Below are 24,040 nucleotides of genomic sequence, written 5' to 3' on the forward strand. Positions count from 1 at the left end.
ACTGGCTAAGATTTTCTTATAAAAATTCTGCTCTGAAATTCAACCTAAAACTGTGATACAACTCACATACAATTAAACAGTAATCATCTAGGGATATATTAAAAAAATAAATGCCTACAGACTGATTCTCACATGGTGAAACAAGATCATTCCAACAGCAACTAAGTTACTTGAAGATAAAAGCAAGCTTCTTGACCCAATTACTGTTAATTCACCACTACCTGTCTCCCCTCTCTAGTAATTCCACAGCTTTTCCATTTTCCCCTATAATTCACAACTCAGATAAGAGAATACATAAGGAAGTGCCATTAATTAGATACTTAACATCTCTTTTCAGACAAGCAAGTATGCATGCTCTTTCTTTCACACACAGACACACACATACAGAAAGACAGACACACATACACAGGAAACTTTACAACTCCTTTATTTTTCCCTGGGGCATCTTCTTCTAATTCTTTTTAGACCTTTCTCAGTTCAATTTGGAGATCCCAAACCCAAAGGACCATGATATTAGCTGAAATTATACTCATTCTAACTGTCCTCTATAAAGGAAAAGGAAAGACCAAAATACTGAAATAAAATTAAATAAAGAAATCTAGGGTTTTAGAATCAAACTCAGAATCAAAATCTTAAGCCTAGTAAATCCTTGCTAGCCCAGGATTCCTGTCCATTAAATGAAGATAACACATTCTATTTTCTAGAACAATTTTAAGGATTAGAGATTATAACGTATGTAAAGTCATTAACACAGTACCTGGCACAAAGGAGATGTAAAGGGTAGTAAAGTAGCTATCACTACCTAACTTTAAAAACTGTATCAAGTCTCCTTTATAACTGCCATAAATGTCTGCATATAACACAACTTCTACTCAGTGAATATGAACCGAAGTCTTTAATTAGCCAACCCCCAAATGTTAGTAGGATGTGGAATAATTTGAACTCTGACACATTGCTGGCGGAGGTAAAAAATGGTATAATCACTTTGGAAAACTGGCTGTTTCTTATAAACGTAAACATACAAAAACCCTATGACCCACAATTCTATACCAAGAGAAATGAAAATATAAAATATATGTCCACACAAACAACTGGACACAAATGTCCAAAGCAGCTTTATTCATAATAGCCCAAACCTGGAAATAACCTAAATGTCTATCAGCAAGTAAAGAGAGAAAAAGGTTGTGGCTTATTCATACAGTAGCAAACTATTCAGCAATAAAATCATCAAACTACTAAAAATAGGTACTTTTATAAAACACAAAAGGATGCACACAGTATATATAATTCCATATATATGTAATTCTAGAATATGCAAAATCTATCTCTAGAGACAGAAAGCAGGTTAGTAGTTGCCTGGGATGGAGAGACTAAGAGCAAAAGGGAATGAAGGAATTTTTTGCTCTGATGGAAATGTTCTACACCTTGATTTGAATGGTGGTTCACAAGTGTATACATTTGTCAAAACTTAACTCAAACTATACACTTGAAATGAATATATTTTATGTAAATTATACTTCAATAATGTTGATTTTAAAGAAAAAAATCAAATCATTTTTCAAGTGAATAGGGGTCAACAGTTGGGTATAATAACCATTACCTTCATAGAGTGTCACCCTTTCTGAACACTATTTTATCTTTTTCCCTTAATTTCCTGTATTGGCAACCTTTTATTTTGCAGCTGCATTCATTTCCACTTGCCTAAACCTCTCACCAAAAAACTCCTAGGGCTTCCCAACTACTGTGGCAAGGACTGTAGGCTAGGAAAGACATCCTCAGAACCTTAACGTTCCAATCTACTGCAGCAAGTAATCAACAAAGCCAAACACATCTTCTAAATGGGAACTCCAAAAAGTCAAAAAAAGACAATCCTAAACAAACAGGAATCTTTCCTGAATTCTTATTGTATATCCTTTTCATAAAATTCCTTTTAACCAACTAACAGACATGAAATTCTTGAAAGGTGAGTATAAATACACACATTATTTTTTAAAGGATCACATTTTGGAAAATCATTAATTTATCATTATATACACTTTTAATTTACTATATAAATACCACCTCTAAAAGAGCATCTTTGTTAAACAGTAAAAATCCAAGGGCTTAATATGTTTGTCATTCAGGATTTATTATTCAGCAAAACTGTTTTACCTTAAATCCATTATAAGCAGCAGCATTAGTACTCTATATCTCCCTCCCCCAAAATGGTAAAAGCTTCAGAAAGGACATTTAAGTTCAATATGAGAACAATCTATGCTGCAATCCCTACTCAAAACAATAGTTTTATATCACTTTACGTGTCTATGCAGATAGCAATCCTAGAGGGATGTTGTAACAGAGAGAATTTAAGAACACTTGAAGTAGGCCCCTTCTAATCTTGATATTGATTTCATAAGAAAATCATCTCATATATACAAAACATTATTCTCACTATTGATTTAAATTGGATTGAAACCACATATAAAATCAGTTTTCAATTATGCACAGTCAAGAAGCAACATAGATAATAAAACAAAAAAATCAAATTTACATCATACCCCCAAGATGCACTGCTCTATTAATATCAAAATTAATGTGCATCTGAAACATATATAAACAAAGAAGGAATGGAACAAGGGTGAGCCTGGAAGGCAGGTAAATGGTAGAAGAAGCCAGACTGAATTAAACTCTGTCACAATCCATGAAACAGATCAACTACAAAGGAATAATCAGAAGCTGGGTATATTATTCCATTAACTAAGTCATTGGATACCAGTTCTGTAATTTTAATTCCACTACCATCTGTTTGATAGTTCATATCTTTACACTATTTTAATATTTATATAAATTGCAAATTCTTTGCAATAGTCCTGTCAGACAACACATTATAAAGTAATAATAATAATTAGCTGATGAACACATCCTACCTTCCCAATTTCTCAACAAGCCTTGAACAAAAAATCATCTGAAAACATAACCTGATTCCTTTTATTTTATTTATTTATTTTTTTGGCTGCATTGGATCTTTGTTGCTGTGCGTGGGCTTTCTCTAGTTGCAGTGAGTGGCGGCTACTCCTTGTTGTGGTACGCGGGCTTCTCATTGCAGTGGCTTCTCTTGTTGCAGAGCACGGGCTCTAGGCGCACGGGCTTCAATAGTTGTGGCTCGTAGGCTCAGTTGTTGTGGCTCACGGGCTCTAGAGCGCAGGCTCAGTAGTGTGGCACACGGGCTTACTTGCTCCGCAGCATGTGGGATCTTCCCAGACCAGGGCTCGAACCCATGTCCCCTGCACTGGCAGGAGGACTCTTAACCACTGCACAACCAGGGAAGTCCCAACCTGATTCTTTAATTGCTTAAACTTTTGGCCCAAAGGTCAGAATAACTACAGTGAACACTACCTTATAAAAATCACTGTATTTTGGGAAAACAGTTTGGTGGTTCCTCAAAAAGTTAAACAGAATTACCATATGATCCAGCAATTCTACTTCTATGTATACACCCAAAGGAATGGAAATCAGGGACTCAGATACCTGTACACCAGTGTGTGTGGCAGCATTATTCATAATAGCCAAAAGACAGAAAAAATTCTAATATTCATCAACATATGGATTTCAAGATGTATGTATGGGGAATTCCCTGGTGGTCCAGTGGTTAGGGCTCCGCGCTTTCACGGCCAAGGGCCCAGGTTCAATCCCCGGTCAGGGAACTAAGATCCCATAAGCCGAATAGTGCGGCCAAAAAAAAAAAGATGTACATATGAGTGGTATATATATACAATGGATTATTCAGCCTTAAAAAGGAATGAAATTCGGATACACTACAACACAGATGAACATTAGAAACATTATGCTAAGTGAAAGGAGTCAGACGCAAAAGGCCACATATTATATGACTCTAGTTATGCAGGACATAGAATAGGCAAATTCCTAGAGATAGAAGGTAGAACACAGGTTACCAAGGGCTGGTAGGAGGGCAGAATTGGAAGTTATTGTTTCTGTTTGGTATAATCAAAAAGCTCTAAAAATGAATCACGGTGATAGTTAGACAACACTTTGAATGTACCTAATGCCACTGAATTGTACACTTAAAAATGATTAAAATAGTAAGTTACATGTTATTTTTCCACCATAAAAATAAATAAATGTTTAAAAATCATTGTACTGGGACTTACCTGGTGGCACAGTGGTTAAGACTCCACACTCCCATTGCAGGGGGCCAGGTTTGATCCCTGGTCAGGGAACTACATCCCACATGCATGCCACAACTAAGAGTTCACATGCCACAACTAAAGAGCCTGCATGCCGCAACTAAGGAGTCCACCTGCTGCAACTAAAGGAGCCCACGTGCACCAATTAAGGAGCTGGTGAGCTGCAACTAAGGAGCCCACGAGCTGCAACTAAGACTCAGCGCAACCAAATAAATAAATAAACATTTTTTAAAAAAATCATTGTATTCCCCAAAACTAGGGTATAAAATAAAATTGTGCAGGCAGAGATACCCTTCCTAGCGGTAAAAGCCCCTAGAGAACTGGTTGAGATAGTAGTATTGTGATGATAATGATGAGATTATAACATTCTTCTTAAATTTATATAGGTTTACAGTTTTCAGAGCACTTTCACACATATTACTGCATCCCGTCCTCACAGTAACATTGCTAAGGAAGCACGATGAATATTTTTATCAAAGGGCATGACTCAGGTCACAAGACTAGAATTAGGACTAGAACTCTAGTATTTGGTTGCTGCATCTTGCTTTCAATCATACCACGAATGCCTCTCAAGCATGTGCCGGAAGCAGTCAAGCTAATACATGCTGAGTGTTGTAGCAGTCTTAATGTATGTAATATTATCAGTCTTCACCAAGTCACCTTTTAAAATTTGAACAAATGCAAGTAAGACACAGAAGTGAAAATATAACCTTATTTGAATTTCACTGAAAATTCTACTTTACAACACCACCATAAGAAGTTCCCTTTGATTATTAATCCCGTTTTACTATGTTTCTTTCAGTAAGTTTAGTTCTCTTTTTTTATATGTGTATATATATATATATATATATATATATATATATATATATTTTTTTTTTTTTTTTTTGGCTGTGTTGGGTCTTCGTTTCTGTGCGAGGGCTTCCTCTAGTTGTGGCAAGCAGGGGCCTCTCTTCATCGCGGTGCGTGGGCCTCTCACTATCACAGCCTCTCTTGTTGCGGAGCACAGGCTCCAGACGCACAGGCTCAGTAGTTGTGGCTCACGGGCCCAGTTGCTCCGTGGCATGTGGGATCTTCCCAGACCAGGGCTCGAACCTGTGGCCCTGCATTGGCAGGCAGATTCTCAACCACTGCACCACCAGGGAAGCCCTCTTTTTTTTTATTGTTATAATATAGTATACTGTCATCAAAGATAAACTTTAGATTTCCTCTGAGGAGGAAGATGCTCTGTATAAGGAACATCATTTGCACTGGGAATATTTTCCTACTGTTAGATTTAATCACTATGTTGATTCTATGAATCAATAGTATTTTGTCTCTCATCTTGATTATAGTAGTTCTATTATAATTCTTTCCTTAGTGGCATATAGTAAAGTTATAAAGAATAGAGTAAAATTATAGGAGGGCAAAATCAACTAACAAATGACAGCAATTTGAAAAAATACAGGAAACAGATTCCAAATCTCTGGCCTCAGTGCTTTGAAAATGCAGTTGTACCATGTGGTAATAATAGTTGGTTTTCCCCTCTAAGGCTTGAGAAAAGCACTCTAAATCTAAACTAAACAAACAAACAGAGGTACCAGAACCACCTGTGGTACAGAACAACAAAATAAATTATGCTAGGATATGATTCTTTAAGTTTTTGGTTGATCATATACTTCTATATTAAAGAGGTACCATTCTATATATTAGAACAGTAAGAATATAAAGTGAAAAGAAGTTGCCTTTTCCCATATGATAGCTATTTAGGCTAAAGATAATATGGCCCTGACTCTCAGAAGAAAACAGCAATAGTTAAAGGTGCATCCCTTGAACTGAAGTCATATTAGGACAAAAAGCCTCGACTAATCAAGTACCTTGGTAACAGGGGGAAGAAACCTGAGAGCAAAAACCTTGCTTCCAAGTATGTCTGTAATCCAGCAGTCCCAGACGGGTCTACTGAGTCTAAATGGAACAGGTTTATGGTAGACCTGGGTAGTGATTCCTAGAAATAAAACAGTACTTAATAGCCATCCCTGACATTTCTAGGTATTCTTTTCCTTGTAACATTCACCTTCTTCTTAATAAAGATGCTTGACAGACTCTCCATTCAAACTATTTTTGTAAGACAAGTTGCCAGTATTAACAGCAAATATTACTATGAGTCAAATATCTAGTTTACTTCCACTAGTATACTTTTTGAAACAGCAAAGTCCTTTTTCAAATTATCTTAAAGAAGCCACTATCCACCTCCTCCAAAAAAAAAAGGATAAAATAGAACAGGTTGGTAGAAGGGGAAAGGGCAGAGTCAGCCCACCTGCGGCCCATTGGGAAGAACCTGAGGCAACCTCCAAAGAAATTCTAGGGTTCTACAGTTTGAAAAACACAGTTCCAGGCTTTACTGATGGCCCTGAGGTAGATAGATTACCTCAAATAAGCAAAAATACATATACGAGATTCCTCAAGAGCTCCCAAAGAAGATAAAAGTGAAACTAAAACTCAAGCAAAAATAAGTAAATTTATCCTGTGTAAGGAGAAGCAGGGACTTCCCTAGTGGCGCAGTGGTTAAGAATCTGCCTGCCAATGCAGGGGACACAGGTTCAACCCCTGGTCTGGGAAGATCCCATACGCCGTGGAGCAACTAAGCCCATGCGCCACAACTACTGAGCCCGTGAGCCAAAACTACTGAGCCGACGTGCCACAACTACTGAAGCCGGCGTGCCTAGAGCCCGTGCTCCGCAACAAAGAGAAGCCACCACAATGAGACGCCAGTGCACCACAACAAAGAGTAGCCCCCGCTTGCCGCAACTAGAGAAAGCCCGCGTGCAGCAACAAAGACACAGGCAGCCAAAAATAAATTAATTAAATAAATTAAATTAAAAAACAAAAGAAAAATACGTTTACACTCGTATTTCCATTCCTTTTTCAAAACAGGAGGAAGCTCAGTTTTTTAAAACTCATTCCCTCTCTTCTACATAAACCCTAGTTAGTGCTTAAAAACATGAAAAATAAAAATGGTATTTCATGTTAAAATCTTATCAAAGAAGCTAAGCTCAGAGCCATCATCAGCTCTCAATTTAACTTCTTCAACACAGAATTAATGTGAACACAACTCAGTTGCTATTTCTTATTTCAGTAAGTAATTCAAATAGCCAGTGTAGCCTTCAGAGTTTTAAAAAACATATTTGTTAGGCTTTTAATTTCTGTGTTTAACGAGGAATCAGGCAATCAGGCAATAACTAAGAATTGCATATCCTAGAAAATCCACTTCTGAGACCAAGAGTGGTATGAAATATACTTAAACAAAGTATATGCTAAAGGGCACTGTACTTGACATAAAATAGGTACAAATAAATACCATTTTCCCTTAGGAAATTTTGCTCAAACTTGCTCAAATCTTGTTGGAACAGATTTCAGTGTCAGGTCAGTATTTTTTTTTATTTTGTTTTTCCATATCCATAACAATAGCATTTTTACACAATTCTAATTTATTCTGTTGCTCTTCTTTATGAGCTGGCATCTATCTGTGCTCCCTAGATTCTCACTTCTGTGTCTTAAAGTGTGCTGGTTTGTCTATGGAGTTAAAAGCATCCTGGGTTTCTGCTACGCTACTCATGATACGTCAAAGATAAAGTCCAAGACACTTCCTGACTAACCCAGCTCCAGTCAGGACCCAAAGAGAATACTTATGCCTTTTACAGGTTACCTGGGCCACATCCTTGATACCCTCACATTTCAGAGGCAGGGAGAACTTGAGTCTCAAACTGCAAAGAAACTTCAAATCAAATTATCTGACCATTTATTATGAACAGTTCGTAAATGTACAGTTAAGGCTATAGGAATAATTATCTTATCAAAATCAGAAAAAAGAAAACTCCAAAACATCATACTGCACTTAGATAAAATTTTGGTATCTTCTACACTATATACAAATCACATATTAGATGGAAACAATTTCTGATTTATTGATTATGTACCTAAACAATTAAACACAGAAGCATAAAAAAGTTTATTACTGACTAGACAGTGTTTTGAGAGTTCTTTTTAATTTAGTTACTTGAGTGTTACTAATATATTTTGTAGAACTCCAAAGCAGGAAGAGGCCTTAAACATTATCTCATCCAAACTTCAAGGTTTTACTAATGAGGAAGCTAAGGCTCAAAAGAATCTCTAGATAACACATGCCAACTCAGAAGGGAACACCATTCAGGCTCCAAATCACCACAGTACTCCTTTCTCTACCCAGTTTACGACTGTTTCAATACATATATTATACTTCCTATAAAAATCACAAGTTCTTTACTAAGTAGCTTCCTACTCAAATGCAAATCTATGAAAGGCAGTAAAGTTAGCAAAGTCGTGAGAAGACCAGAAAATAAAGTTGACTGTCCAAAGTATATAATGGAAAACAAAACATGAAGGAAATGTTTAAAAATACATATACACACAAGAAAAAAAAATGTTAACTTCATGATGTATATGAGTCAAATTATTATGCTATACATCTTAAATTTGTACAGTGCTATATGTCAATTATATCTCAATAAAACTGGAAGGGAAAAAAAAGAGCAATGGTTTTTCATGGAATTCTCAAGAATGGACATTAGGCTTAAAGAATCTCGACATCCCTTCATTTAACACTGATATTTGTAAACATGGGATGTGAACCACCCTTTCTTATTTAGGAAACGTGGAAGCCAGGTTGAAAGAATTGTGTTCATGTGCTTAGGCATAAAACAAACAGAACAAAGAATGATTTTAATACTGAAAGACACATACACACACACACATACACACACCCTAGAGAGGCTGTGCTAGTACCCAAAACCAACATTTTGTATATGGTGGAGAAGGAGAAGAAACTTAGCAAGAAATCTATAATTATATTTATCAAGGTCATTTTTGTAGGCCTATTTCAAGGAAAGGGAGAAATAAAACTATGAGATCATCACATTTTTAACTAAGGTATGTTATAAGATAGTTACAATAACCATGTTTTAGGACACAAACTCTGAGACAGTGTGAATATACAAGTATAATAATTGAGACAACAAAATTAAATTCCTGAATTCAGATCTATTCTAGAAAATGTAGTATATGTATACAGTTAATTAAACAGATTTCTGTTAAAAGTACCTAAGATAATCACTAACACACAGAATGAGATTTCCTGGGTCCAGGTCCTTTGCTGAGAGCCTCAGCTAGAAGTAAGTCCTCCTCCCTTTGAATACCTACAGCATTTTATCTGTAAAGCACCATATCACATTTTCTTCTTATACAATGACTTACGCACATCTTGCAGCTCCTATCAGAATAACTAAATAACAGCGTGTACTTGTACACTCTCTCTCAGTTACGCTCACACATGTACCAAAAAAAACAAAAGGAGGTAGGGATTTGGTTTTGCCATATGTTCAATATGAATTATGTAATGGAGCTAATAAAAATCTAATGATGTAATAGAAATGTGGTATCCAAACCAAAGGCAGCTAGAATCTCAACTTTTCCTTTTGGCAGTCACACGATATCTGCAATACAGCATTAAATTTACTTTGAGATAGTTACTAAAAACTTAGGAAGGCTTAATGATTGCTTATTATTTCATGGTACCAATAAAGAATGGGTAATTAAAATTTTTTCTGAGGTTAAGGGTCATAAAAATTTACATGATTTGCCATCAGTAGAATTTTTATCTAGAACAGATCCTGAAATGAATATTTTCTTCCTTCAAAACAAAGTAGATTTTATAACTTGAAAGTACTTTTTTCTATAATGATCATTGTTTTGTAATATGGAAATTAAGTTAAGTAATGCATTTATTTCCATGTGCAAAATACTTTGTTTCATAGCAATTCTTATTAACTGATTTTTTTCATCCATTAAAATCTTTCTTGAGTGTCTATAATATAAGAGCAAATAGCAGACACTAAATAGTAGCATGTGTCTGCCTGTGAGGAAGAAAAAACAGTTACAGAAAAATAAACAAGAAATGCACCCATGAAAAGGAAGAGATACTGAACCAATGCCAAAGGCACAAGTAAGTAATTTAAAGGTTCAGAGGAAGGTGTAAATAAAGCTTCAAAGAAGTAGAACTTGAATGTGTATTAAAAGATGATCAGAATTTAAGATAAATAATACAGGAAACAAACTGTACATGGTATATTCAGCAATGAGAAGCTCATTCTGAATGAAACAGACACAATATGGGGAAGTGGAACAAAGTAAGTTTAGAATAGACTTGAGTTAATTTACAAAGAATCTTGAAAGCCCAGTTAAGAAATCTGGCTAACAATCATTAATTGAAGACTTTAGAGCAATAAGCTGACATGAAAAAGGAAGCATTTAAGGAAGAGTCATCTTGTAGCAGTACATAGTATAGCTTTAATGATAAATGGAATGGAAGCTGGGAAACCTATTAGGAGGTGAATAATAAATCAGGGTTACAACTGTAGAAAAAGTACAAAAGGAATAGACTTATTCATTACAGCAGGCAAGGCAGAGAATCTGACAAAGAATACTTGAAGATTTTGTATCTGAATACTCCTAACAGACAAAGAAAAAAATAATATGGGGTCTTGAATCAGCCAGGTCCAGGTAAAATCTGTGCTACGTAACTTTAAAGAAGTTATTTAACTTCTGTGAGTCTTAGTTTCCTTGGATATAAAAAGATTTACCTTGTTTGGGTGTAGAGAGATTAAAAAAGAAAATGCATATAAAGCATCCGGTACCTGGAACACAACAGGACTAAATAAATGTGATTTTTTTTTTCACCTCTCTCCCTTGGCTCCCTGTTCTTTATTCCTTAACAATTCTGTCTGAGAATTAAGCAGTACAGTAGGTCATCTGTCTACAAGTTGTCATTTTAGAGCTGATAAAATTGAGTTAATGAGAAATTAAATGACTTACTTAATAGCCTACAACTAGCTATCTTCACTCTCGGCACCAGAGAACAGACACATAGGCCATAAAACACATAAAATTAGCTGAACCACAAACATAGACTCTTCTTTAAAGACACATCCTCTGATAATACAACAGAGGATCTGATTCATAAACCTAAAAACATTTAAATGTGACTGTTTCCTTAACAACATAAAAAGGGCAATCCATTTTAAAAGAAAACATTTTTTAATGTATACACCAAATTTCAGTGTAGGCTGAATTTCCAAATGGGGACCTTTCCATTAGAGAAGGAAAATTAAGGGTATAAATTTCTTCTCTTAATATAGATTGAATATATGGGAACTTCAGACACAGTCAGCATAAATTTACTCACCTTCCATGAGCATGGAAATCTAGACGTAAAAACTGGTCCTCATGTGAAACCGCTCTTTTGGCACGCTGGTGTTTTTGGTGTAATGAATCCACATCATAAGATAATCCTTCATAATGTCTAATGTATTTATTTAAAGGATTTCCATACTGACCTATAAAAAATAAACAATTTAAATTAATGTCATCTTGTGGCCCATTCTAGTTCTAATATGGTTCCATGATTATTCAAATATCTATAAATATGAAACTGTTTCACTAATCCTAGTACTTTATTTTCATATACTTTTTTTTTTTGGCTATGCCGTGTGGCATGCAGGATATGAGTTCCCCCACCAGGGATCGAATCTGTGCCCCCTGCAGTGGAAGCATGGAGTCTTAACCACTGGACTGCCAGGAAAGTCCCTAAAAACTTATTATAATGGGAATTTTAACCACACACACAAGTTTTGATGTTAGCCGTAGGTTTGTCTAGGATGTCCTTTATCAGGTTGACAAAGTTATCTTCTATTAATACTTTGCTGATAAAAACTATCAGGAAGAGTTGTTGACTTTTGTCACCCACTCTTTCTGCATCAGTTAAGATGATTATAATAGATAACCAACAAGGACCTACTGTATAGCACAGGGAATTATACCTATAAGGGAAAAGAATCTGAAAAAATACACATATATAAAATATGTATAAATGAATCACTTTGCTGTACACCTGAAACTAACACAACATTGTAAATCAACTATACTGTAATAAAAATAAGTAAATAAATTTTTAAAGAGATGATTATATGGTTCTTTCTTTTTAGTTTATTAATATGGAAAATTAATTGACTGATTTTCATGGGCAGAGGAACTAAATAGACACTTCTCCAAAGAAGACATACAGATGGCCAACAGACACATGAAAAGATGCTCAATGTCACTAATTATTACAGAAGTGCAAATCAAAACTACAATGAGGTACTACCTCACACCAGTCAGAATGGCCATCATTAAAAAGTCTACAAATAATAAATGCTGGAGAGGGTGTGGAGAAAAAGGAACCCTCCTACACTATTGGTAGGAATGTAAGTTGGTGCAGCCACCATGGAGAACAGTGTGGAGGTTCCTCAAAAAACTAAAAATAGAGTTACCATATGATCCAGCAATCTTACTCCTGGGTATACATCTGTACAAAACTATATTTCAAAATGATACATGCAGGCTTCCCTGGTGGCACAGTGGTTAAGAATCCGCCTGCCAATGCAGGGGTCACGGGTTCAAGCCCTGGTCCAGGAAGATCCCACATGCTGCAGAGCAACTAAGCCCATGTTCCACAACTACTGAGCCTGCACTCTACAGCCCGTGAGCCACAGCTACCAAGCCCTCATGCTACAACTACTGAAGCCCGTGCGCCTAGAGCCCGTGCTCCACAACAAGAGAAGCCACCACAATGAGAAGCCCACACACTGCAATGAAGAGTAGCCCCCACTCACCACAACTAGAGAAAGCCCACGTGCAGCAACGAAGACCCAATGCAGCCAAAAATAAATTAAATAAATAAATTTAATTTAATTTTAAAAAAAGATACATGCATCCCCTATGTTCATAGCAGCACTATTCACAATAGCCAAGACATGGAAACAACCTAAATGTCCATCAACAAATGAATGGGTAAAGAAGATGTGGTACATATATACAATGGACTACAACTCAGCCATAAAAAAAGAACAAAATAATGCCATTTGGAGCAACATGGATGGAACTAGAGAATATCATACTAAATGAAGTAAGTCAGCAAGAGAAAGATAAATACCATATGGTATCACTTATATGTGGAATCTAAAATATGACACAAATGAACTTATCTGCAAAACAGAATAGACTCACAGACATAGAGAACAAACTTGTGGTTGCCAAGGGTGGGGATGGAGGAGGGGTGGAGTGGGAGTTTGCGGTTAGCAGATGCAAACTATTACACAGAGAACAGATAAACAACAAGGTCCTCCTGTATAGCACAGGGAACTATATTCAATATCCTGTGATAAACCATAATGGAAAAGAATAAAAAAAGAATGTATATGTGTGTGTGTGTGTGTGTGTGTGTATGTATGTATAACTGAATCACTTTACTGTATAGCAGAAATTAACACAACATTGCAAATCAACTATACTTCAATTTTTAAAAAAATTGTTCATTTTCTAATGTTAAACCAACCTTGCATTACTGATATAAATCCCACTTGAATATAGTATATTATGCTTTATAATACTGTTGGATTCAATTTGCTATAATTTTGTTTAGAATTTTTGTTATCTATGTTCATGAGAGACACTGGTCTGTAGTTTTCTTGGACTGTCTTTGTCAAGTTTTGGTATCAGTATAAAAAAAAAGACCTTGAAAGTATTACCTCTTCTTCAATTTTCTAGACAAATGTATGTAGAATTGGTATTATTTCCTCCTTAAATGTTTGATAGAATTCACCAGTGAAGCCATCTTGGCCTGGAATTTTCTTTGTGAAAGGTTATTAATGACATCAATTTGATATATAAACAGCTAATCTGGTTATCTACTTCCTGAGTGACCTTTGGTAAGAATTTGTCCATTTTACCTAAGGTGTTGAAGTTATGGAGATAAAGCTGTTCATAATATTCCCTCATTATGTTTTTTATATCTTTTGAAACTATAGTGATGTTACCTCCCTCATTCCTGATATTGGTAATCTGTATCTCCACTCTTTGGTCCTGATCAGGATAGCTAGAGATTTACTGATTTTACTGATCTTCTGAAGAACCAACGTGTAATTCCTTTGATTTTCCTTATTTTTCTGCTTTCTATTTTTTTATTTTTTACTTCGATCTTTCTTTTTTTCCTTCTGCTTACTTTGAGTTTAATCACTCTTCTTTTTTTAGTAAAGACCATTGATTTAAGACTTTTCTTTTCTAATCCAGGTATTTAGTGTTATAAATGTTCCCTTAATACTGCTTTAGCAACATCCCACAGATTCTGTTATGCTGTGTTACCATTTTCATTCTGTTCAACATACTTTCTAATTTCCTTTTTGATTTCTTCTATGATTCATGTGCTATTTAGAAGTCTGTTATTTAGATTTTAAATATGGGGAATTTTTCAGTTATCTTTCTGTTACTGACTTCTAATTTAATTCTACTATACCCAGAGAACATACTTTGTATGACATCAATCCTTTTAAATACATTGAGACTTATTTTATGACCAAGAATTTGGTCTATCCTTGCAATGTTTCATGCACACTTGAAAAGAATGTATATTCTGCTGTTAATGGATGAGTGTTCTAGAAATGTCAATCTCTGCACTTATTGAGTACAGTGTTTTATAAATGTCAACCAGGTCAACTGGCTGACAGTGTTGTTCAAATCTTCTATACCCTTCATGATTTTCTATCTACCTGTTCTATAACTGAGAGAAAGGTATTGAAATCTCTGTCTGTAATTATGACTTTTTCTCTATTTCTCCTTGCAGTTCTCTGCTTAATTGATTTTTTGTTGTTGTTCTTTTTTTTTAATTTATTTATTTTATTTATTTTTGGCTGCATTGGGTCTTCGTTACTGCACGTGGGCTTTCTCTAGTTGTGGTGAGCAAGGGCTACTCTTCGCTGCAGTGCATGGGCTTCTCATTGTCATGGCTTCTCTTGTTGCGGAGCATGGGCTCTAGGCACGCAGGCTTCAGTAGTTGTGGCTCGTGGGCTCTAGAGCTCAGGCTCAGTGGTTGGGGTGCTCAGGCTTAGCTGCTCCACAGCATGTGGGATCTTCACGGACCAGGGATTGAACCCGTGTCCCCTGCATTGGCAGGCGGATTCCCAACCACTGCGCCATGAGGGAAGCCCTGCTTAATTGATTTTTGAAGTTCTATTATTACACGCATAAATGTCAAAGATTATTATGTATTATGCCTTTTGGATTAATTCACTCCTTTATTAATTATCAAATGATCTTCTTTATTCTTTGCAATATTCTATGTTCTAAAATCTACTTTGTCTGATATTAATATAGCACTCCTTTTTTTCTTTTTTTTTTTTGACTGGCATGATATCTCTTTTCCATCCTTTTATTTTTAATCTATTTGTGCCTACGTATTTAATGTGAGTTCACAGTAGGCAGCATAGAGCTGGGTCTTGCCTTTTTGTCCAATCTGATAATCTCTGCCTTTTAATTGGAGTGTTTGGATCATTTACATTTAAAGTAGCTACTAATGTGGTTAGGTTTAAGTCTATCATCTTGCTATTTATTTCTGTTTGTCCCATCTTTTCTCTGCTCCCTTCTCCTTTATTGGGACTAATTAGTTTTTTATGATTCTGTTTTTACCTCTTCACTAGCTTATTAGCAAAACTCTCTGTTTGGTTATTTTAGTGGTTGCTTTAGGGCTTATACGTATACATCTTTAACTTAGCCTACCTTCAAATGATATTATAACACTTCAGGTATAAGAACCTGACATTACTATACTTTCACTTCTTTCCTCCTGGTCTTTAGACTATTGTCATCATATACTTTACTTACTTGTGTCTTATAAAGCCCATAATACATTGTAATTGTTTTGGTTTAAACAGACAATTATCTTTTAAAGAGATTTAGATAACAAGGAAAAAACTCTCTTTCTCATTTCCAGGGTTCTTCATTCCTTCATGTTGATCCATATTTCCATCTGGTATCATTTTCCTTCTACCTAGATAACTTCCTCTAAAATTTCTTCTGCTGGTGAAGAGCTCTTCCAGATATTGGATGTCTCAAAGTCTTTATTTTTGTCTTCATTTTTGAAAGATATTTTCATTGGCACAGAATTCCAGGTCGACAAGTTCGTATTTTTTCTTTAAATATTTTTAAAACCTTGCTCCACTCTCTTTTCACCCATATTCCTTCTGACAAGAAATCTGTCATCCTTACCATTGCTCCTCTGAATATAATGTGTCTTTTCCCTCCCTAGTGCTTTTCAGACTTTCCTTTTTAATACTGGTTTTGAGCAATTTGATTCTGACGTGCTTTGGTTTCTTCATATTTACTGAGCTTTAGTTTCAGTAAACTCCTTGGGTCTGTGGGTTTACAATTTTTCAACTCTTACTTCTTCAATTTTTTTCACTCTCCCCACCCCCACCCACCCAAGGACTCCAGTTACAAGTATATTAGGTCACTCAAATTCTTCCCACAGCCCACTGATGGGTTTTTTCATATTTATCAAAAATTCTTTTTTTCCCTGTTTCATTTTGAATAGTTTCTACTGCTGTCTTCTAGTTCAATAATATTCTGTAATGTCTAACCTGTTGTTAATGCCATCTGGTGTGCTTTCCATTGAAAACATTGTAGTTTTCATCTGCAGAAGTTAGATTTCCGTCTGTTTTATTTATACCTTTTAGGTCTCTATTTAACTTATTAAACATATGAAATACAGTTGTAATAACTCTTTTAATGTTCTTGTCTGCTAATTCTAATGCCCATGACAGTTATGGATTGGTTCCAATTGACTGCTTATTCTTCTCATTACAGATTGTGTTTTCCTGCTTCATTGCATGTCTCATAATCTTTCACTGAATAGATGGCAGACACTGTGAATTTCACCTTGTAGGGGCTGGACATTTTTTGTATTCTTATAAATATTCTTAGGCTTTGTTACAGGACAAAGTAAAGGTAGTTAGAAAGTTTGACCCTTTTGGCTCTTGCCTTTATGATTTGTTACATGGGTCTGGAGCAGGGTTCAGTGTAGGGCTAATTTTATTCCCTACCACTGGGGCAAGACATATCTGAGTACTCTATGCAATGCTCCACAAATCATGGCATGAGTTTTTCCCACCTGGCCGGTAAGAACAAGTACTATTTCCTGCACTACGTGAACATAGGGCACTGTTTCTTTCCCTGGCCTCAGGTAATTTCCTCACGTATACACACTGATCAATACTCTGCCAAACACTCCAGGGGAACCCTCTGCAGATCTCAGGGATTCTCTCTCTATGTAGCGCCCTTCATTCTGATATTGTCTGCAAACTCTAGCTGCTTTGGTCCCATTCCATCTCAACTCAGAGTTTGTTCGTCTCCACCTAGGTTCCCTCTTGTAGCACGAATGAATTGCAGATGGAAATTCGTTCCAGGCAGAAAGCTGGAACAATCATAGGTCTCGCTTCATTTGTTTCCCCTCTCTTGGGGATCTTGTCCTTCACCACTTGGTGACCAGCGTATTAAAAACCATTGCTTCTCGCCTAATGTATTGCATAAAGCCTAAATGTTCCATCACTAAATTTTCTGTTTATGCAGTCAGTTGCTTGTCATTATATGGTTAAGGATACAAACTCTTAAGTCATCTGGGTTTAAGTTCTGAAGACTGCACAACAAGGTAAATATACTTAACACTACTGAATTGTACACCAGAAATGGTTAAGATAGTAAATTTTATGGCAAGCATTTTCTTATTAGAATAAAAAAATTCTCTAGGTTTGAATCCCATTACCTTCATTTACTAGCTTGTTTCCCTGATCAAGTGGAAAACTCAACTTCATTTTCCCACCCTTAAAACAGAGAGAAGTAAGGGTCCCTGGTGGCGCAGTGGTTGAGAGTCCGCCTGCCGATGCAGGGGACACGGGTTTGTGCCCCAGTCTAGGAGGATACCACATGCCGCGGAGCGTCTGGGCCCGTGAGCCACACCGCTGAGCCTGCGCGTCTGGAGCCTGTGCTCCGCAACGGGAGAGGCCACAACAGTGAGAGGCCCGCATACCGCAAAAAAAAAAAGAAAGAAAGAAAAACACAGAGAAGAATACCTCTTTTTTAAGGCTGTTACAATGATTAAATGATTTAAGCCATGTGTGGCAATCAGCAAAGTACCTACCATACAGTGAAAGCTCAGTAAATTTTTCATAGTCATCACCATCTCTTCCCTTTCCTCCACTTCCTTTTTTGCCTTCTCTCACACTTGTCTTTGAGACCTATATACACAAATTGAGGCCATACATTCAGGAATAAAGACAGAACTAGGTTTGAATTCTGACATTTCCTCACCATAACTACATGATCTGGGTAATTATTAAACTTTTTTAAAATCTCAGGGTTTTTTTTTTTTTGTCTGTAAAATAGAGACAAAAGTAAATAACTTAAATGCAAGTAAACTGCTTAGCACAAAGTCTAGCATGAAAAGACCATTCAATTTAAAATACTGAGTCACTGGTGGGAATGTAAATTGATACAGCGACTATGGAGAACAGTATGGAGGTTCCTTAAAAAACTAAGAATAGAATTACCATATGACCCAGCAATCCCACTACTGGGCATATACCCAGAGAAAACCATTAATTCAAAAAGACACATGCACCCCAATGTTCATTGCAGCACTATTTACAATAGCCAGGTCATGGAAGCAACCTAAATGCCCATCGACAGATGAATGGATAAAGAAGATGTGGTACATATACACAATGGAATATTACTCAGCCATAAAAAGGAACAAAATTGAGTCATTTGTAGAGACGTGGATGGATCTGGAGACTATCATACAGGAGTGAAGTCAGAAAGAGAAAAACACATACCGTATATTAACACATATATGTGGAACCTAGAAAAATGGTACAGATGAACTGGTTTGCAGGGCAGATATTGAGACACAGATGTAGAGAGCAAACGTATGGACACCAAGCGGGGAAAGTGGCAGGGGGTGGGGATGGTGGTGTGATGAATTGGGCGATTGGAAGTGACATGTATACACTGATGTGTAAAAAATGGATGACTAATAAGAACCTGCTGTATAAAAAAATAAATAAAATTCAAAAATTCAAAATAAAATAAAATTGACTCCTAAAAATAATAATAATAAAATAAAATAAAATACTGACTCACTTCACCATACTCTTGAATGCACTGCTCTCAAGAGAGGTGACAGAAATGGAGTCTGAAACTAGAATCCAAAGCAATCTTACAACTAGCATAGAAAATATAGTGAACCCAAGGTATAAGAGAAAATAAAACTTCCCAGTATGGAACTTCTAAAAATCAGGACTCAATAATGGAATTATATATTGTACCAATGCATCTTCCATATTCCTTAAAAATATCTTTGAGTCTGTATGTGGCTTTTTAAAAATACCTCACACAAGATAAAATATCAAGAAAAAATCAAGAATGGGGAAGTTGTACTATGAGAACTTTGGGGTAGGTCTTTCATTTTCAAAATCAAAGTAGGATTACTGAATTGTATTTCTTTTAAGTGGACTGAATAGTCATAGTACAAACTTAGCTTTGCAAAGTTACTGCGTCCACTCCTTTTTCGGCACCAAAAAGTCAACTTTTTAAGTCACAATGCAGATAAAGCATTTTGCCACCTCTGATAACTTAAAACAGTAACTATGGCTGTTCTGGTGAAGCACATGTGATAACGGCTCAATTATTTGAATGGATGTAACACTTCTGGGAGAGTTATTAAACAAAGTCGTCTCTTCTCTGTGCCACACACAAAGGAATTTTATGAAGCAACATAATGTTTACCTTCACTTACAAAGGATCTGAGTGATGACTTTCAGAATCTTTACAATTGAGATAAAACATAATTCACTGGGTTTAAATGGGAAAGTTAAAAACGCTACCCAGGGACATACAGTTAACAAGTCCACTTCAGTATCAGCTTCTATAAAAGACCTATGTTTCTTTGTTAACTGTGCCTAAATATCAGTATTTATGATATGGTCACGGTAATACTTTAAAAATTATTGAAGAAAATGTATTAAATGAGGGAATTCCCTGGTGGTCCAGTGGTTAGGACTCAGCACTTTAACTGCTGAAGCCTGGGTTCAATCCCTGGTCGGGGAGCTAAGATCCCACAATCCACATGGTGCGGCCAAAAAACAAATGTATTAAATGAAACTGTATTATGCAGTTTCTCCCTCCAATACTTAATGAAACAATGGGAAAACCATGGGAAAAAACAACTATAAAAAGCAGCCCACCCTCCCACATTAAAAAAAAATCCTCAAGAACTAAAACCAAGTAAGAAATGGATATAACTAGTGTGTGTTAGGGCTAGCTGATACGGACTCACGAGTGCCAATTCTCTTCCCAACTGTGTTCAGTGACATGTTGGTAGCTTGAAATCAGCCATGGGTAGAGTATTCATGCTACTGAAATTAGAAATAGCTACAAATCAGAGGATTTTTTTTTCTTGTTTTCAAGAGAACCAGTGTACTAAAACAACACTGGGTATAACCTAATGGTATATCTTTCAAAGAAGCAGCCAAGGAAATAAACAGAATACTCTAATGAGAAAGTGTCAAAGCATAGCACACTGAACTCCAGACGCTGCCCCTAACCCTCATAAGCCATACAATTCACTTTTTAAGAAAATCTCAAGAGAACAGAGCCCTGGAATTCTCAAAAAGGTTGTATATGGTCATGAGTCCTGACTGCACAGAAGTAGGTAAAACACAAACTCTGTCACAGAAAAAAAGTGACAGAACAAAGAAGAGCCACACCACTATGAACATGTCGAAACATACCAGAGCAAAAATAATGAAAAAAAAAAAAAAAGCAAAAGAGAAAAAAACCCAACTGAGAAGGAAAACAAAAAACACTTAGAAACAATCCGGGACAAACTGGAATCAATCAGTCTTAGATGATATTAAGGAATTCTTGTTAATTTTCTTCAATACAACAACACTGTGGTAATATAGTAGGAGAATAATCTGAATTTGGGGAGATGTACTTTGAAGTACTTAAGAGTAAAATAACACGCATAATTTTCACTGAAGTGATTCAGAGTGGGACAAAAAAGAAAAAGAACACAACTGCTATCAGTTTCCACTTCTGACTATAATGGAGTAAGAGGAACTAAATTTAACCTACCACCACAAACATTCAGAAAACTTGACAAAATACATTGGAGGATAAACAAATGAGATAAGATCTACAATTGGCCCAACTTAACTACCCAGAGGCAGTTTCAGGTCAATATGCAGGGCAGAGGAACCCAAACAGAGCCTGCTGGTCTTGCTGAATTGAGGAGCCACGTATCTGAGTTCTGAGAGGCCAGGCGTTTAGAATTTGTGGGTCAGAGTGCCAAAGAAAAGGAAGCTAACAGAAAAGGAGCTCAGAGATCTAAAGAAGGGTCCCCTTACATGTTTGGCAGATTCATATCTGATCATGTGAGAGAATCAACTATCCCAGGCCAAAAAAATAAACCACAAAAAGAGTAAGCAGAACAATCTTAAAAGTTTATATTGATAGGGCTGGGAAGTGTTCATATTCCCACCATCCAGAGAAGACAGACCTGTAATATACGGAGCATTGGGTAGAGCCCTCAGGAATACATCACCTTATTTACGGGGCAAAATTAGCCACAGACTAAAGGCTGTTTGGGATCCACTCTAACAAAGCTTAAAGGCCATCTTCCAAAGGACTCAACTGATTCCAAGTAGTTTAATTGTACACCAAAAAATATGTGACAGTGTTTAAAGGCAAGACAAAAATCAAACACACACAAAAAAGTAAAAATCAAGAATGATCTGCATCCAATCAAAAATTACCATGCATGTAAAGAATCAGGAAAATGTCTTTTTCTCATATTACTGGAGAAAAAATCAGATATTAGAAACAGAGACTATAGAGATGATGGAATTAACATACAAAGAAATTAAAAGTTATCATGGGCTAACAGCTGAAAACTAGAGACAAAAAAACCCTTAAAATCAGCTGGTGGGTTAGACCCAAAGGAGCTACAGAAAAAGACACATTACATACAGAGGAACAAAGGTATAAATGACAGCATAACTACATAAGACAGAAGATAATTCAGCAACATGTTTAAAGTACTACAAAAAAAAAACTGTCAACCTAAGATTCCATACCCAATAAAAATATCTTTCATAAATGAAGATGAACCAAAAAAAAAGGTAAAATGAACCCTTTTTCAGACATCAAAGCTGACAATTATCACCAGTAGACCTGCATTACAAGAAATGTTAAAGGAAGTTTTTCAGGCAAAAGGAATATACCAGCTGGAAACCTGTGCTGACACAAACCTGTGTTGACACAGGAACAATGACTATAATGAGAAAATAAAAATGATTTCTTCTCTCGTTCTTTAATCTCTTTCAAAATTAAGTGATTGTGTTCAAGAAACACAATGTACTATGGCATTTATGACACACATAGAATTAAAATGTATGATAATACAGCACAATGGAGGAGAGGAGAAATGAAAGTACACTATAAATGAAGTGGTATTTTATTTAAAGGTATACATTTTTAAGTTACAGGTGTATGCTGTACACCCTAGGAACAACCTCTAAAAATATATACTAAACAGGTATATCACATAAGCCAATATCAGAGATAAAATGAAATCATTTTTTAAAGCAAATTAATCCCAAAGAATATAGAAAAAGAGGAGTAAAAAGGACTATGAACAGATAGAACTAACAGAAAACAAACAGTAAGATGGTAGTTTTAAACTCAATCTTATCAATAATTACATTAAAAGTTAATGATTTAAACATAATTAAATGGAAGTCATTTTATTATTTTTCAAGAAAGAAAATGTTAATACAGGCTGTCTAAAAGATACTTCAACAAAAATAAAGATGAGTTAAAGTAAAAAGAATAGGGGGCTTCCCTGGTGGCGCAGTGGTTGAGAGTCTGCCTGCTGATGCAGGGGACACGGGTTCGTGCCCCGGTCCAGGAAGATCCCACATGCCGCGGAGCGGCTGGGCCTGTGAGCCATGGCCGCTGAGCCTGTGCGTCTGGAGCCTGTGCTCCGCAACGGGCGAGCCACAACAGTGAGAGGCCCGCATACCGCAAAAAAAAAAAAAAAAAAAAAAAGGTAAAAGTTATACCATCCAAACCCTAATCCAAGAAAGCTGGAGTGCCTACAGTATTATCAAAGTAAACTTTAAAACAAACCAACCAAAGGAAGAAAAAAAAAAAAGAAGGATTAAAAAAAAGACATTTCAGGGGCTTCCCTGGTGGCGCAGTGGTTAAGAATCCGCCTGCCGGTGCAGGGGACATGGGTACGAGCCCTGGTCCAGGAAGATCCCACATGCCGTGGAGCAACTAAGCCCATGTGCCACAACTACTGAGCCTGCACTCTAGAGCCTGTGAGCCACAACTACTGAGCCTGCGTGCCACAACTACTGAGCCCGTGCACCTAAAGCCCATGCTCCGCAACGAGAAGCCACCGCAGTGAGAAGCCCACGCACCACAACAAAGAGTAGTCCCCACTCTCCACAACTAGAGAAAGCCCGCGTGCAGCAACGAAGACCCAATTTAGCCAAAAATAAATAAAATAAATACATTTTTTTAAAAAGTACATTTCATAACCCATCGAAAGAACATAACAATCCTAAATGTGCATCACATAACAGAGCTTAAAGTATGTGAAGAAACAGCTGACGGGGGGACTTCCCCGGTGGTCCAGTGGGTAGGACTCCCCTCTCCCAGTGCAGGGAGCCCAGGTTCAATCCCTGGTTGGGGAACTAGATCCCGCATGCATGCCGCAACCAAGAAAAAAAAAGAAAAAAAAAATCCCGCATGCCGCGGCTGGAGATCCCACATGCCTCAACGAAGATCCCGCGGGCCACAACTAAGACCTGGCAGAGCCTAAATAAATATTTTTTTTTAAAAAGAACGAGGAA

At 36.5% G+C, this 24,040-nt stretch overlaps 1 protein-coding gene across 3 annotated transcripts in view; it reads right to left on the reverse strand.

The window, feature by feature from the left end:
• ADAM10 (ADAM metallopeptidase domain 10) overlaps positions 1-24,040 on the reverse strand; it is a 110,679-nt gene that overhangs the window by 70,489 nt on the left and 16,150 nt on the right. For all 3 annotated transcript variants that reach the window (XM_073801083.1, XM_033851740.2, XM_019947162.3), the window contains exon 2: positions 11,437-11,587. In XM_073801083.1, the coding sequence (XP_073657184.1) occupies positions 11,437-11,587 (151 nt within the window). The remainder of the gene's footprint in view (positions 1-11,436; positions 11,588-24,040) is intronic.

The sequence above is a fragment of the Tursiops truncatus genome, chromosome 2, assembly GCF_011762595.2.
Source record: "Tursiops truncatus isolate mTurTru1 chromosome 2, mTurTru1.mat.Y, whole genome shotgun sequence".
Classification (NCBI taxonomy): domain Eukaryota; kingdom Metazoa; phylum Chordata; class Mammalia; order Artiodactyla; family Delphinidae; genus Tursiops; species Tursiops truncatus.